Genomic DNA, 12450 nt, shown 5'->3' with positions numbered 1-12450 from the left:
CCTAGAGGGGATTCTTTTACAGGACAGGACGTGCTGGGGGATGTAGTTCTCTTCTAATCTGTTCCCGTTCACGGATTGGCGAACGGACTCCAATTCCCGCCAGCCTCTTGGGGAGAGAGCAAGCGAGCGAGAGAGAACATGGAGAAAGAGCGCGAGGTAAGGCCTAGAGGGGATTTTTTTTGACTGGACAGGAAGTGCTGGGGGTGTAGTTCTCTTCTAACCCGTGGCTGGATGGACTACAATTCCCGTCAGGCTCTTGGGGAGAGAGAACGAGCGCTAGCGTGTGGAGGCGAGAGGGGACTTTCATTCTGGCCTGGACAGGAAGTTCCCGGATGGATTTCCGGCGTCTCCGCCGAGGAAGAGACGTGTCCCTGCGTGGCCTGGGAGGAGGAAGAGGCGCCTGAGCTGACTAGAGAAGGGCCCGGGGAGCAAGATGGTAAAGGGGCTGGGGAGCCATTTTGTTCCTGCCCTCTTCTTCCCTGTGATGTCCGCCGCCTTGGAGCTTCCCTCCTGGCCTCTGCGAAGGGTCTCCTTGGGAGGCATTGGCGATGGGCACCGAGGGAAGCTGCTTATGTATTATTGTAGATCAGCGGTCGCCCAAGCTGCGCCCTTTAAGGGATTTTGGACTCCATTTCCCAGAATCCCTCAGTACTGGCCAACATGGCTGAGGCTTCTGGGAGATGAAGTCCAAAACCTCTTAAAGGTCCAAAACACACTGCAGGACTTTAACTGCCCTGGCTCAGTGCTAGGGAATCCTGGGAATTGTAGCTTATTGTGGCACCAGAGCTCTCCCCGACAGAGAGGGCTAAACATCTCTCATCAAACTACAGTTCCCAGACTTCCATAGCATTGAGCCAGGGCAGTTAAAGCGGTCTCAAACTGGGTTATTTCTGCAGTGTGTTTTGGACCAAAGAGCAGAGTTTGGGGGGACCACTGTTTCAGGGAAAGGGCAAATGGGAGATGAGGAAGACACAGACTGGTCCAGGGATCGAGCAGTTTGGCACCGCTTTAACCTCCAGGGTTCACTGCTGTGCAATTCTGGGATCTGTAGTTTTGTGGGAGACTTGGTGCTGGTGCACCGTGAGTAGTAGTAGTTGTTGTTGTTGTTGTTGTGTGCCTTCAACTTGTTTCCTACTTGTGGCAGCTCTAAGGCGAACCTTTCATTGGGGTCCAAAACTCACACTTGGATTCCAAGTGATTAAGTGGAATATAAATAAATATTATTATTATTATTATTATTATTATTATTATTATTATGCTAGGGAATTCTGGGAACTGTAGTTTTGTGAGACATTTAGCCTTCTCTGCCAGAGACCTCTGGTGCCACAATGAACTACAATTCCCAGAATTCAGTAGCACTGAGCCAGGGGAGTTAAAGTCATCTTAAACTGGATTATTTCTGCACTGTGTTTTGGACCCGGGCTTTCTTGGCAAGAGTTGTTCAGAGGAGGTCTGCCATTGCCTTCCCCTGAGGCTGAGAGAGTGTGACTTCTTGCCCAAGGTCGCCCAGTGAGTTTCCATAGCAGAGCTGGGAATTGAACCCGAACTACAGATCCCAGAATCCCATAACACTGAGCCATGGCAGTGCCAGTCTGGCAGCAGCCACAGTCCATAAACGTAACTTCTGCCCTGAAAGTTATTAGTTATTGGTGGGCAGCACTGTGGGAGGCCAGACTGCCCTTTCTGTTATCCTTCTGCTGGTAAGCAAATACCTTTTTGTTTAGACAGGCTCTTGGCGACCAACATTGCTGCATTAGGCTCCTTCAGTGGTCTGCGAGTGCTGGACTTCTATCATTTAATTTATATCCTGCCTTTCTTGCTAAAGGTTAAATGCTTTCAAACATTTTTAAATTGGGGTTTTTAATGGGCTCTGTATTATAATCACTGCCTTTTCCTTGTATTTTGTTTCAATGTGTGTTGTGGGCTGCCTTCCATCCCATGTAGGGGGAAAGACAGGTTATAAACACACACACAGACATTTATATACACAAATTACTATGCTCACTCTCTTCTCCCCACATTCAGGAGCTTGAGACGATGAGCAGATACACCAGCCCAGTGAACCCGGCTGTGTTTCCACATCTGACCGTGGTGCTCTTGGCCATTGGCATGTTCTTCACTGCCTGGTTCTTCGTGTATCCTCTTTTCGCAAAAAGCAGCACTGCTGAGTGAAGGGATGTCAAGATGGGGTCAAGTTGTGTTTTGTTTGCTTCAGGAATGTATGGGCAATACTGCAAATTCCTGAGCGGTTATGTGCGTTGGTTCTTTCAAATGGGAGTTATCATAAGTTCTTGACAAACACAGTGGGCATTTTTAGACTATCCTTCAGCGAAGTGAGATGTTAAGTCTACAGTTAGGATGATAAAACGCCTATATAAAATAGCAAATCACGTGCCTGATGAAAACTCTATTCTGGTGTGTCTTATAGAGCGTGAGTCTAAACATTTTCAAGTTTAGAACTAACTCCCTAGTAAGTACAGATATGATTACAGACTTAAAGATGGAGTATCTTTCTCAGGAACTGGGCAAGACATTGCTTTGTCTTGAGTTGTGAAGGAAGATTAAATTCTAATACTCTGTAGTTGCAGATATATAATCTTGAAAAATGAAAGTAGTAGAAAATACATAGAAAACAACTAATAAGAAAAAAGAACTGTAAAGGTGTTCACGAAAATACTTTGTGACATGGCAAGTAATTTGGGGTTCTTTGATTATCAAGAGAATAGTCTTAATGCTTCTGCTGTTTGTCTGCATCTCTAGTGCATAAAGAAGCGGAGAGCATTCAGTGCAGAGGGTTTCTTTCAAGAGGAAACTTGTCATACGCAATATTTAATTGCTGGTAAAACGAACTTGTGTTGTCTTGTTAACTAACTTGTGGCCCTCCTGATTCTGGACTGCAAATCTCATTAGCCCTAGCCAGAGTGGCCAGTTGTGTAGGATGACGGGAGTTCCTGTCCAACAACATCTGGAGACCATAAATTGTCACCCCAATGCCAGCTGAACTGATCTCAGCTCTACAGCCCAGGTATTAGCAGTCTAATGGCATAAAAGGGAGCGGGGTGTATCTGCAGACATTTAAGATGTTTCATTCAAGTTCTGTATCCCTATAATCTTTTCAGTATAAGCTTCAAAAGTGATGATAACATAAGATCTCTCCTGGAGCCTATAGGAAGAAATTGAGAGAGGTCCTGCATCACTTCAGCATAGTGCAAATAACAAATAATATACCTGCTCCTCTTCTTTACATTTGTTCCATTGCTTTTAAGCACAGTCACACAGAAATTAAACAGGTGATACGTTTTCAGTTTATGCCAAGGGAAGCCTCACCTGTGTAATTTCTGCACCTCAAGCATCTGTCAGAGGGTGAACATTAGTACAAAGGGTGGCACTGGCAACCTGTTGAAGAGGATCAATTTTTCAGCACAGATTGCCTGGATTTTCCTCAGTTTTCCATATCTGTATTTTACTTTAATTAATTTATCAGTTATGAAGTGACCTCTACTAAATATACTCGGGATATTTACAAGGAACTGCTCATTTCCCTGGTGGCTTCACTTTTTATGGGCTTTGGAGTACTCTTCTTACTGCTCTGGGTTGGAATCTATGTTTGACAATAAGCCAAGAGCTGTTTCAGGTAAGATACTAAAGTTGAATCTTGTAATGTGGGTTTTCTGGGCCATTTTGAATCTGGGAAAATTTCCAGAATTTTTTGTGGCGTCCTGTATTGATTACGATTGGATTTAGCAAGTTTGACATTATTTAATTAAATATATATTAATTATCTTAGTGTCTCAGTCATTTTTCCAATAGCTGAAAGTTCTTAAATTTGATGAGGTGGCAGAAACATAAGCATTCTTCCAGTGCAATTCTGGATATGTTTGCTCAGAGGTAATTCTTTCTGTAAAGTGGTATCACACTGAAATGATGCATTATAAAATGGGTGACAGTCTGTATTCATTCTCGCCTTGGAATCGTAAGAGAAAGGCTTCTTATGCTTCTGGTGCCAGACAATGTTCTGAGAATATTTTTCTTATTTGTGGTTTACAGTTTGCTAAATTCACTGTTTTTCTTTCAACCAACCTGTTCAAATCATTAATACATTAGAACAAAAATATCTAATTCTTTTTGAAAGCAGTCAGAGTTCTGGCTTCACCCAAGTAATCGTTGTTAGTTATAATTGTGCCTGTTGGTAAAATGAAATACCCCCTGAACCTTTGTGTAATGCTGGTTCACTTTTTCAATAAAATAGGAAATGGTGAAGAATTGACTATCATAGTGCAGATTAAAATTTTAAAACATTAGTAGGATTGATTTAATAGGGGAGAGGTTGCCTAAAGTCTGCATGAGAAGGCTACTACTGTTCTTGCCCCTTCTTGTCATGTGCCTTCATGTCGTTTCCGATTTAGGGCAATGCTATCATGGGATTTTCTTGGCAAGTTTCTTCAGAGGTGGGTTGCCATTGCCATCCTCTGAAGCCAAGAGTGTGAATTGCCCAAGGTCACCCAGTGGATTTTTATGTTCAAGCAGGGATTTGAACCCTGGTCTCCAGAGTCATAGTCCAGTGCTTAATCCACCACACCACCCTTACTTGTTTGTTTTTCCAAAAGCTGGAATAATTTTTGGGCACAACTTTGAAGGAAACTTTAGGGTTTCCACCAAAGACTGGAATTTTGGACTGGGAGAAGGCAAGGAATTTAGTAGCTGACTGAGTGGTGAGACTTGTTGGCAACTGCACTGCAAAATACAACTGTTAATCAGTTTTCTCTTGATTTGAGTTACTATTTGGCCTGAATAACATAGGATAGCAAGCCCGCAATAACCGTCAAACACTTGTCTGGCTTCTGAGGTTTTAGCCTATGTCTTCCTGGCTTTGAGCACCAAAGATATGATGGCAATATATCTGGAAATAATTTGATTCATTTGTTTTTGTTTTGTTTTTTGCATTTCAGGTTCCAGAAGAATTGCTGAAGTTTCTTTTTTATTTTTGTACTTAATGTAGCTCATCACACCTGTAGTCTGTGTAAATCCTGACACATTGTTACAACCCAGAATATCGTAACATCAGATGAATAAAGCTGACTGTGATGACATGAAGTTTGTGCTCTTCTTTGTCCTTTCTTTTAGTCATGCACAAAGAACTGGTGTCCCTATGTCTCTCCCTCCCACAGGACTATTAAATATACAGTACTAATCTTTGGGGTTTCTGTACTGCTCTCTCCAGGAGAGGCATGTACAACACAACATCCTTAATTTCAGCTATAGCCTATACAATGGCCCTCTGGTATCAGCTGGGGTTTGGTTCCAGGACCCGCCATGGATACCAAAATCAGTGAATGCCCAAGTCTCATTATGTACTATGGAGAAGTAAAATGGTGTTCTTTAGCTAAAATGGCAAAGTCACATTTTTATTGTTTTTTTATTATTTTTTGTGGGGGGATATTTTCAAACCATGGACACAGAGGACTGACTGTGTTTTAGGGGAAGGAACTGGAAGAACTGCTTCAGTATTACTTGTCTAAGAAAACCCAAAGAAATTCATGGGCTTACTGTAAGTAGACAGGTAACTTGAAGGCACATACACGCAGAACTTTAAACCATGAAATTTCTTGCTTTTCAGAATCCAGCATAAGAACTGAGATTACTGTTTCGGTTACCCAAAAAATGTATTCATATTGTTAAGGCTGAGAACCTGCATGGTGTAGTAGTTTGAGCATTGGATTCCCAACTTGAGGTAATCTTAGGCAAGTCTTACTCTCACAGCCTCAGTGGGAGACAAAGGCCAACCCTGCTCTGAACAAATCTTGCCCAGAAAACAACATCATAGGGTTGTCGTATGTCAGAAACAACTTATAAGCACACAACAAATTCATTTCAGATAATTTTAAAAGGAATTCTGGTCTTTAAACATTACACTCTCTACCTACTGTACAGACAAGAATCACAGATATAGGTTTGATTTCTACTGGGTGTGTTTTTAAATAGTCGTAAATTGACCCTTGAAATGCAGTTAAATCTGTTGCACCATCGTAACTAGTAAAGTCAATGCTTATGATGCTTGTCACCCACACATCTCACATTTAAGGTATATACATAAAAGGTAACATTTGGAATGAATCTAAGTGTACATCCCATTTTAGGAAATGGAAAGATTTAGATGGCACTGGAAGAAAGTACAGTCAGTCCTTGCCATATGCGGGGGATCCGTTCTGGGCCCATCCACCACCCGTGTAAGACAGATTTCACATATGCAAGATTCCGCATTAGTTCACTATGCATTTTTAGGGATTTAATTGCCTGTATCGATTCATTCCTCTGACTGGAAAAAGACACCATGAGACAATCTAAGATACAAAGTAGTATACTTATATATTTATTTATATAGGTACATTTCTTATGAATAAAAGTCTAGATAAGCAAAACAGAAGTAGAGTCCTGAGTACCAGAGCTCCAAATAAAACGAAAACAAAATATAAATACAAATCAGAAAAGACAGGCAGTAGTGGGGAAAAGTCTCCACTAAAACAAAATAACAATAAAACTTAATAAAAGTACTCACTAAGGATATGACTCTGAAATTGTGGACAATATACAGTGATTAAAGCTGTGATAAACAAAACAAATTAGTGCTTTATCTTAAGGCTCACAGTGATGGCACAAAATGTATTTACAGGCTTTAAGCTTTAACAAGATATATAAGGCTTATGAATTTTCCATTGAGAACTGATTCACAATCCCCACAGAAGAGCCAGACTTCAAAAGTTGGCTCCCCTATCCATCCTTGTCGCAAAAGGTGTAGCAAGGATTTCCTGTTCCAACTTAAAAGAGAGCTTCCAGCTAGGCAAGAAGCTCCAACTCCAGCTCTCTCCGGTAGCCCAAGGAAGAGTCCCAGTTGTTAATTCTTAATTCTTCCATTTTGGGAAAGTATGCAAATGGCACAAGTTGTGGGGGACAACTCTTGATGCAAAGGAGTGGTGGGTGATGACCATCTAGGTGGTCAGTCCACTTGATGTTCCCCATGAAACTTGGGCTGCATCCATACTGCAGAAATAATCTAGTTTGACACCACTTTAACTGCCATGTCTCAATGCTATGGAATTCTAGGAATTGTAGTTTGTTGGGGTGCCAGAGTAGAGCTCTGGTGCCCTAACAAACTACAATTCCTAGAAATCCATAGCATTGAGACATGGCAGTTAAAGTGGTGTCAAACCGGGCCTACTGGTGGTTAAGCTCTGACAGTTAAATTCTGGTGTCCCAACAAACTACAATTCCCAGAATTCCATAGCATTGAGCCATGGCAGTTACAGTGGTGTCAAACCACCAGCTTTACTCTGGCACCCCTACAATTCCCAGAATTCCATGTCATTGAGCCATAACAATTAAAGTAGTGACAAACTGGATTATTTCTGCAGAGTGGATGCAGTCTAAGTGAGATAGGGTCAGTTACCAACTATAAAACTCCCATTTTTGGCAGGTCCTTCTTCCCTATCCCTCTCCAATACTGTGAAGCACTTTGGGATTAAAAAAAAGTGCTATACAATAATAAGAAGTTACAGTGTTTTAAAACAATAAAACCATTACAACCTGATATAAAGAACACTACTGTTACGGATTATGCAAATCAGATTCTCAGAGACAACACTGATGTGAATTTATCAGTGAAAACATTTGCTATATGTACAGCCCTTCTCTCAGATTTCACTAATAGACTGGGAGAAGAAAAAGTGATTGGTTAATTTATTTCTGATGGCATATGTTTGTGCTGCCTTTACCCTAATCCAGATAGGTAAGAGAATGGCTGGCTGGCTTTATAATGCACTGGGGAATAGGCAAGGGGATAGTCAGGTCAAAATGTGAATGTCCTCACCAGATTGTTTTTAATGCAATGGCACTTAGCCATTGGCAGTTTAGTACCAATGTTTTATTGGCAGATCATAGCAATGGAGTGTTTCTGGTCTCCTCTGCTGCTGGGAAGGAGAACAGCAAAGCAGGCCCTGTCAAAACTAAAATGTACTGGTTAAGATGAACAACTGATCCTCCCACAACTATGAGTTGCTACTGGTGTTATTCCAGTAGGATGGAAACTACTGTGTGGTGGCTTCTTCTCATGTTCCTGGAGTGTTATGAGAAGCTCCAGACCATGCAGGAGAGCTCATACTCCAAGAAGTGGGTTACTGGTGACTGTGGGAAAGAGCTTGCTCATGAGAACTGACTGTGCGATACAAGAATATTACATTCTCTAGAAATGTGGGGTGCACTGCTGTGGCTCCTGTTCTGGAATAATATAAGAATCCATATTACATGGCAACAAATGGTGGCTACTCTGAAAGCAAAGACAGGAAGGTGGGATGCTGAGAACCAGTCTCAACCTCTTTTCTCTAAAATACAGGAAATGCTAGTCGGAGGGCAGTAGGATGCCCACCTTGTGACCTGGTGTTTGGGCAAGTGAACCTTCATGGATGATCATAATTAGAAATGCAAAATACATATTTTGGGGTACAGCTGTAGTGTAGCACTTAGCACTTTACATATCTATACTGCTGCATAGTGAACTAAGCACTCTAAGCAGTTTATCTGTAAACAGAAAGGATGGAAGGTTGAGTCAACTTGAACACATCTACTCAAAATATTACTAGACAGGAGTAAAGGAATGGCTTCCAGTGGCAGCTGCATGTAAAATAAGTAAATTGATCTGACAAATAAGCAGGTGTGTGCTAACAAAAGAGTATACTGCAATTTCAGGATTGCAGCCTGAATTGATTTTTGCACTTCTCTGACTTCCAATATAAATAAGGAGAAAACTGCCTTGGCTAAAGTGTGTATTCGTTTTGCAAACAGCTCAGGTTTGCAAGACCTGAGCAGGGCTGCTAAAAACAGCATGTCTCAGAGGCTTCACTCTCATAGGGTTGCCATCGTCAATGCTCATTTGACAGCATGAAACAGCTGTAAGTTACTGTCAAATTACATATTCCAGTGTGAATGACATTCCTGATCTTTGAGGTGCCAAAATAGCTGTTAAGAGGGAGAAAGCAATCATGAATCTTTGTCATCACATCTAATTGTGCCCCTAGGTCACTTTTTCTCTTTCTGTCTCCGTCAAGAAAAAAAAAACTCTATTACTATGTCTCTTGGGAAACAGTGCCACAAACTGGTGAGTACTGGCAATTGCAGCTGTACATTCTTTACATCTTTTGTTTCTTGACATCTAGGTACCTCACAGGCTATTCATTAGACTTTTCAAGGCATTCTCTACTGGATCTTTGTCCAAGGCCCTGGTGCCTATCTCTGCTGCTCCCAGTAAGTGGGATACTACAGACCTTGTTGCACCATTTCCTGATGACTGCTCTCAAGAACTCAACATACAGGATCGTAAGGAATGACAGCAGCCATGACAGGCTCTAACAGACACAGAGGTCATATGCGCACAATTAGAACTCTTTCATGACTTTGGCTTCTCCCCCAGAATCTTCAGATGTATGGTTTGGTGGCGTCTGAACTTTGTTTGTCAAGAATGTTGTTTTGGAAGAGGCAACAAGTCTTAAACCAGATCAAACCTGTACAGTAGAAAAGACCTCAGGGCATCAAATAATAGACAGCTTCATCCAGGAATGCAGGCATCATTACATCTTTCACCAATGCATTAAAAAAAAAACCAAACCGCCATCAACAGAGTTCCTTCCTTCACACATTAGCCCTCTTTCTGTGCTGGGTGACTAGAATAACCCAAGGGCAGAATTTTGTGCATCTACTGCAAAAAATAAAAATAAAATAATAAAATAATGACACTGATTTAAAATCAGACTCAGGATTAGAGAAGAATGTCAACAGCTTGCTAATGCTTCCTGTTCTTCCCCTCCCAGTCCCCTCCCCATGCAGCTCTGCTCACTCTTAAAGAGGAGTCTCAGTTACCTGGCTCCTCTGAATACAGGGTAAAAGCCTGATATGCTGAATAGCTGTGCATGTTCAACTGTCCTAATTTGTCCCAGGACCCAGTTTAGAGCCTGGGTGGAGGCTGGTGCTCAGCACCGGCCCATTTTGGTTTCCTATGAGAGGCTAGCAGATCAATAACTAAGCAAGCTCCTTAAAAAAAAAGATCAGTGGTTTAGCAAGTTAAAACTTTGTAACAGTAAGTTACCCAAAATATCTTCAGAATTTCAAAAAGACTTAAGGCCTGGAGTGAAAAAGTGTCCTGTTTGTTCCTGACATAGACCCCTTGGGGATCAAAAGTCTTTTCAGCCTGGATATTTTCTGTGTAGGGTAGATCTCTTCTGATGGCCTCAGCCTTTGGCACAAGGTGGTAATGCTTAGCATGGGTTTGCCACATGCTGCTTTTAATCTGCCATATTATGACGCTTGTAAGGCTCTCACAATCTATAAAACAAAATATCAGACTTGTAGAGTCCAGTGGCCAAGTCGAGATATTTTCTTTGAGTCAGTTTAAGAGAAGCTGGTTAGAATATATACTAAGCTTTCTGAGAAGCATTTGTCATCCAACCCTGAAAAAAAGAAGGCACATTGATGGGGAAACTATCCAACCTAAGAAGGTCCTTGAGGTTTGCTCTCCCTGGAATGTAAATATGTTGCAGAATAGGCAGGAAGAAGCCAGAGGTAAATCCTGTAGCTTGTCCACTGGCTGTTGCTGTTCAAAATGACTGGTCAGTTATACGTTCCAGTGTCACCAGGACTTCTTCAGAGCACAGATGTAGAGAGAAGTGGTTAGCTGCCAGCCAAGTCAGAAACTCCAGTGTATGACTTGCAACACATCCAGGCAGAATATTCCTTTACAGAAAAAAATCCAGTGTTTCCACTTCATTTAAAAGAGAGCTCCCAACGTCATCAATAAGAAATTTCAATATCTTAGAAAGTTGTTTCATTGGCTTATTTGAGTATGGAGATCCATTCCTAGCCAAACTGTATTTTACAGTTCTGAGGTGTCCAAATGGACAAAACCCAAACATGATCCAGTGTAAAATTTTCAAATCCAGTGTAATAAGAAGGGGGGAAAGGCAGGAGTGGATGCCAGTGTTCCTATAACTTGTCAAAAGAAACATGCCTCAGTATTTCAGTGTTTTGCTAATGGTAGTCTTCCTCCTCCAAAGTTGCATGACATTCTAATGTCAATATTCCACCACTAGAAAGAGGAACCAAACCAGCTCAATGGCTTGAAGATCAGAGTCAACAGGAGAGGGCTTGGGATTCACAGAAGAGCACATCCAGTCCAATGAGTCTTATGGGTTCATTTCTTCTCCTGTGAAATGACAGTGGTGCTCCTGAGGCTCACTCACAGAGCCAGTAGAACTGGAAATAATAGTCAGTAAAGACAGAACCCCTCTGGTCCACAGCAGTACTGCAGTTTGCTTGGCCCTGTCATGAGAGAGTGTAGAAAAGAGAAAAAAAGGTTCAAGGGAAATGGAAACCTGAATGGAAAAGGAGCACAACTCCACTTTATGTAACTATAAGGGTTAGCAAGCAGCATTTGTTATGGGGAGAAGGGCTAAGGCACTGTCTCATCTGTTAAGTGCAAAAATTCAAAATAATGTGGAGGAGTCTTCAATTAAAAAATCTTAAAATTCTTCTGTGGAAGAATTAAATGGAATTGAAGGTCAAAGCAGAAAGAGTAAATGTGATATGAGAATTTTGGGAATTTGAAACAACTAAGGAAAATAAAAGGGTTAAAAAAAGGTTATACATTTAGGATCAATAAATAGAAAGCAGCAAGTTCTAGAGTAGCTGGAAAATTAAAGAACAAATATTCATACTACCGCTGTGATTGGACTTTTGGGAAAGAATAACAACTAAATTTGAAGTAAATTTAAAAGGGTAAGAATTTAGAACAATTATACCCAACAGGATTAGAGAGAGAAGTCTGGTAAGAATGAGGTGAAAGATTGTGGAAGAGGAAAGAAGAAGGGATGAATGAGGGTAAAGTAGGTGTGAGAAGGTGAGAGAAAGTAGTAAAGTTAGAAGAAGTGAGATGCGGAGCAGATAAGTTGAGGAGAGAGAAGTGAAGAAGGAATTAAGAGAAAGAAGATACAAGAAGTAGAAGGTAATTGTAGAGTCGAGTTTAAATTAAAGACAGAACAATGAAGGTGGATATAAAGATATAAGGAAAAAGAAGGGAAAGATAAAGAAAGTAAATAGTATTAGAGAAAAAAAAGATGAGACACAACATTTATGTATTTATGGAATATGCATTCTACCAGGCTATGCAATTTTTTTTTGTTTTGTCTTTGTGCCTTCGTTTTGTTTAACCTTTCGCATGTAAAATTTGATATGGGGGTGGGTGAGTCTGTATTGTGATGAATATTTGATATTGTTGCTGTGTGTTTTTTTAATTTTTAAATTTAATAAAAAAATTATTAAAAAAAAAAAGCAGAAAATGAAAAAGTAGCGGAATGCATCCTCCTAGATATCTGGAATTAATTCTTTTATTCTGGGGCACCATGGCAGTGG

General features: G+C 41.0%; 2 protein-coding genes across 3 annotated transcripts in view; one reads left to right on the top strand and one right to left on the bottom strand.

The window, feature by feature from the left end:
- Positions 1-14: 14 nt before the first annotated feature.
- TMEM258 (transmembrane protein 258) lies at positions 15-5094 on the top strand. 2 transcript variants are annotated; one of them, XM_089520757.1, is made up of 4 exons: positions 15-156; positions 2026-2135; positions 3485-3634; positions 4950-5094. In XM_089520757.1, exons 1-3 carry the CDS (start codon positions 139-141, stop codon positions 3609-3611), a joined length of 255 nt encoding a protein of 84 aa, XP_089376883.1. In that variant the 5' UTR covers positions 15-138; the 3' UTR covers positions 3612-3634; positions 4950-5094. The 2 variants fall into 2 exon arrangements, with proteins under 2 accessions (XP_089376883.1, XP_089376884.1); XM_089520758.1 differs by lacking the exon at positions 15-156 and adding an exon at positions 242-436.
- Positions 5095-6342: 1248 nt separating this feature from the next.
- Positions 6343-12450, bottom strand: part of MYRF (myelin regulatory factor) — a 125270-nt gene continuing 119162 nt past the window's right edge. The window contains exon 28 of the mRNA XM_089520752.1: positions 6343-11361. Coding sequence (XP_089376878.1) covers positions 11275-11361 — 87 coding nt within the window. The 3' untranslated portion in view covers positions 6343-11274. The remainder of the gene's footprint in view (positions 11362-12450) is intronic.

This window comes from Sceloporus occidentalis, unplaced genomic scaffold, assembly GCF_023333645.1.
Source record: "Sceloporus occidentalis isolate IW3139 unplaced genomic scaffold, rSceOcc1.0.p SCAF_4, whole genome shotgun sequence".
Classification (NCBI taxonomy): domain Eukaryota; kingdom Metazoa; phylum Chordata; class Lepidosauria; order Squamata; family Phrynosomatidae; genus Sceloporus; species Sceloporus occidentalis.
The sequence above is the reverse complement of the archived record's forward strand: the minus strand, read 5'-3'. Positions and strand labels throughout refer to the sequence as shown.

What these genes read in the sequence shown, in the direction of transcription:
- TMEM258 (XM_089520757.1), top strand. An exon ending in TTCACTGCCTGGTTCTTCGT is followed by an intron (nt 2,136 to 3,484) that starts GTATCCTCTTTT and finishes TTAATTTATCAG; the next exon opens with TTATGAAGTGACCTCTACTA.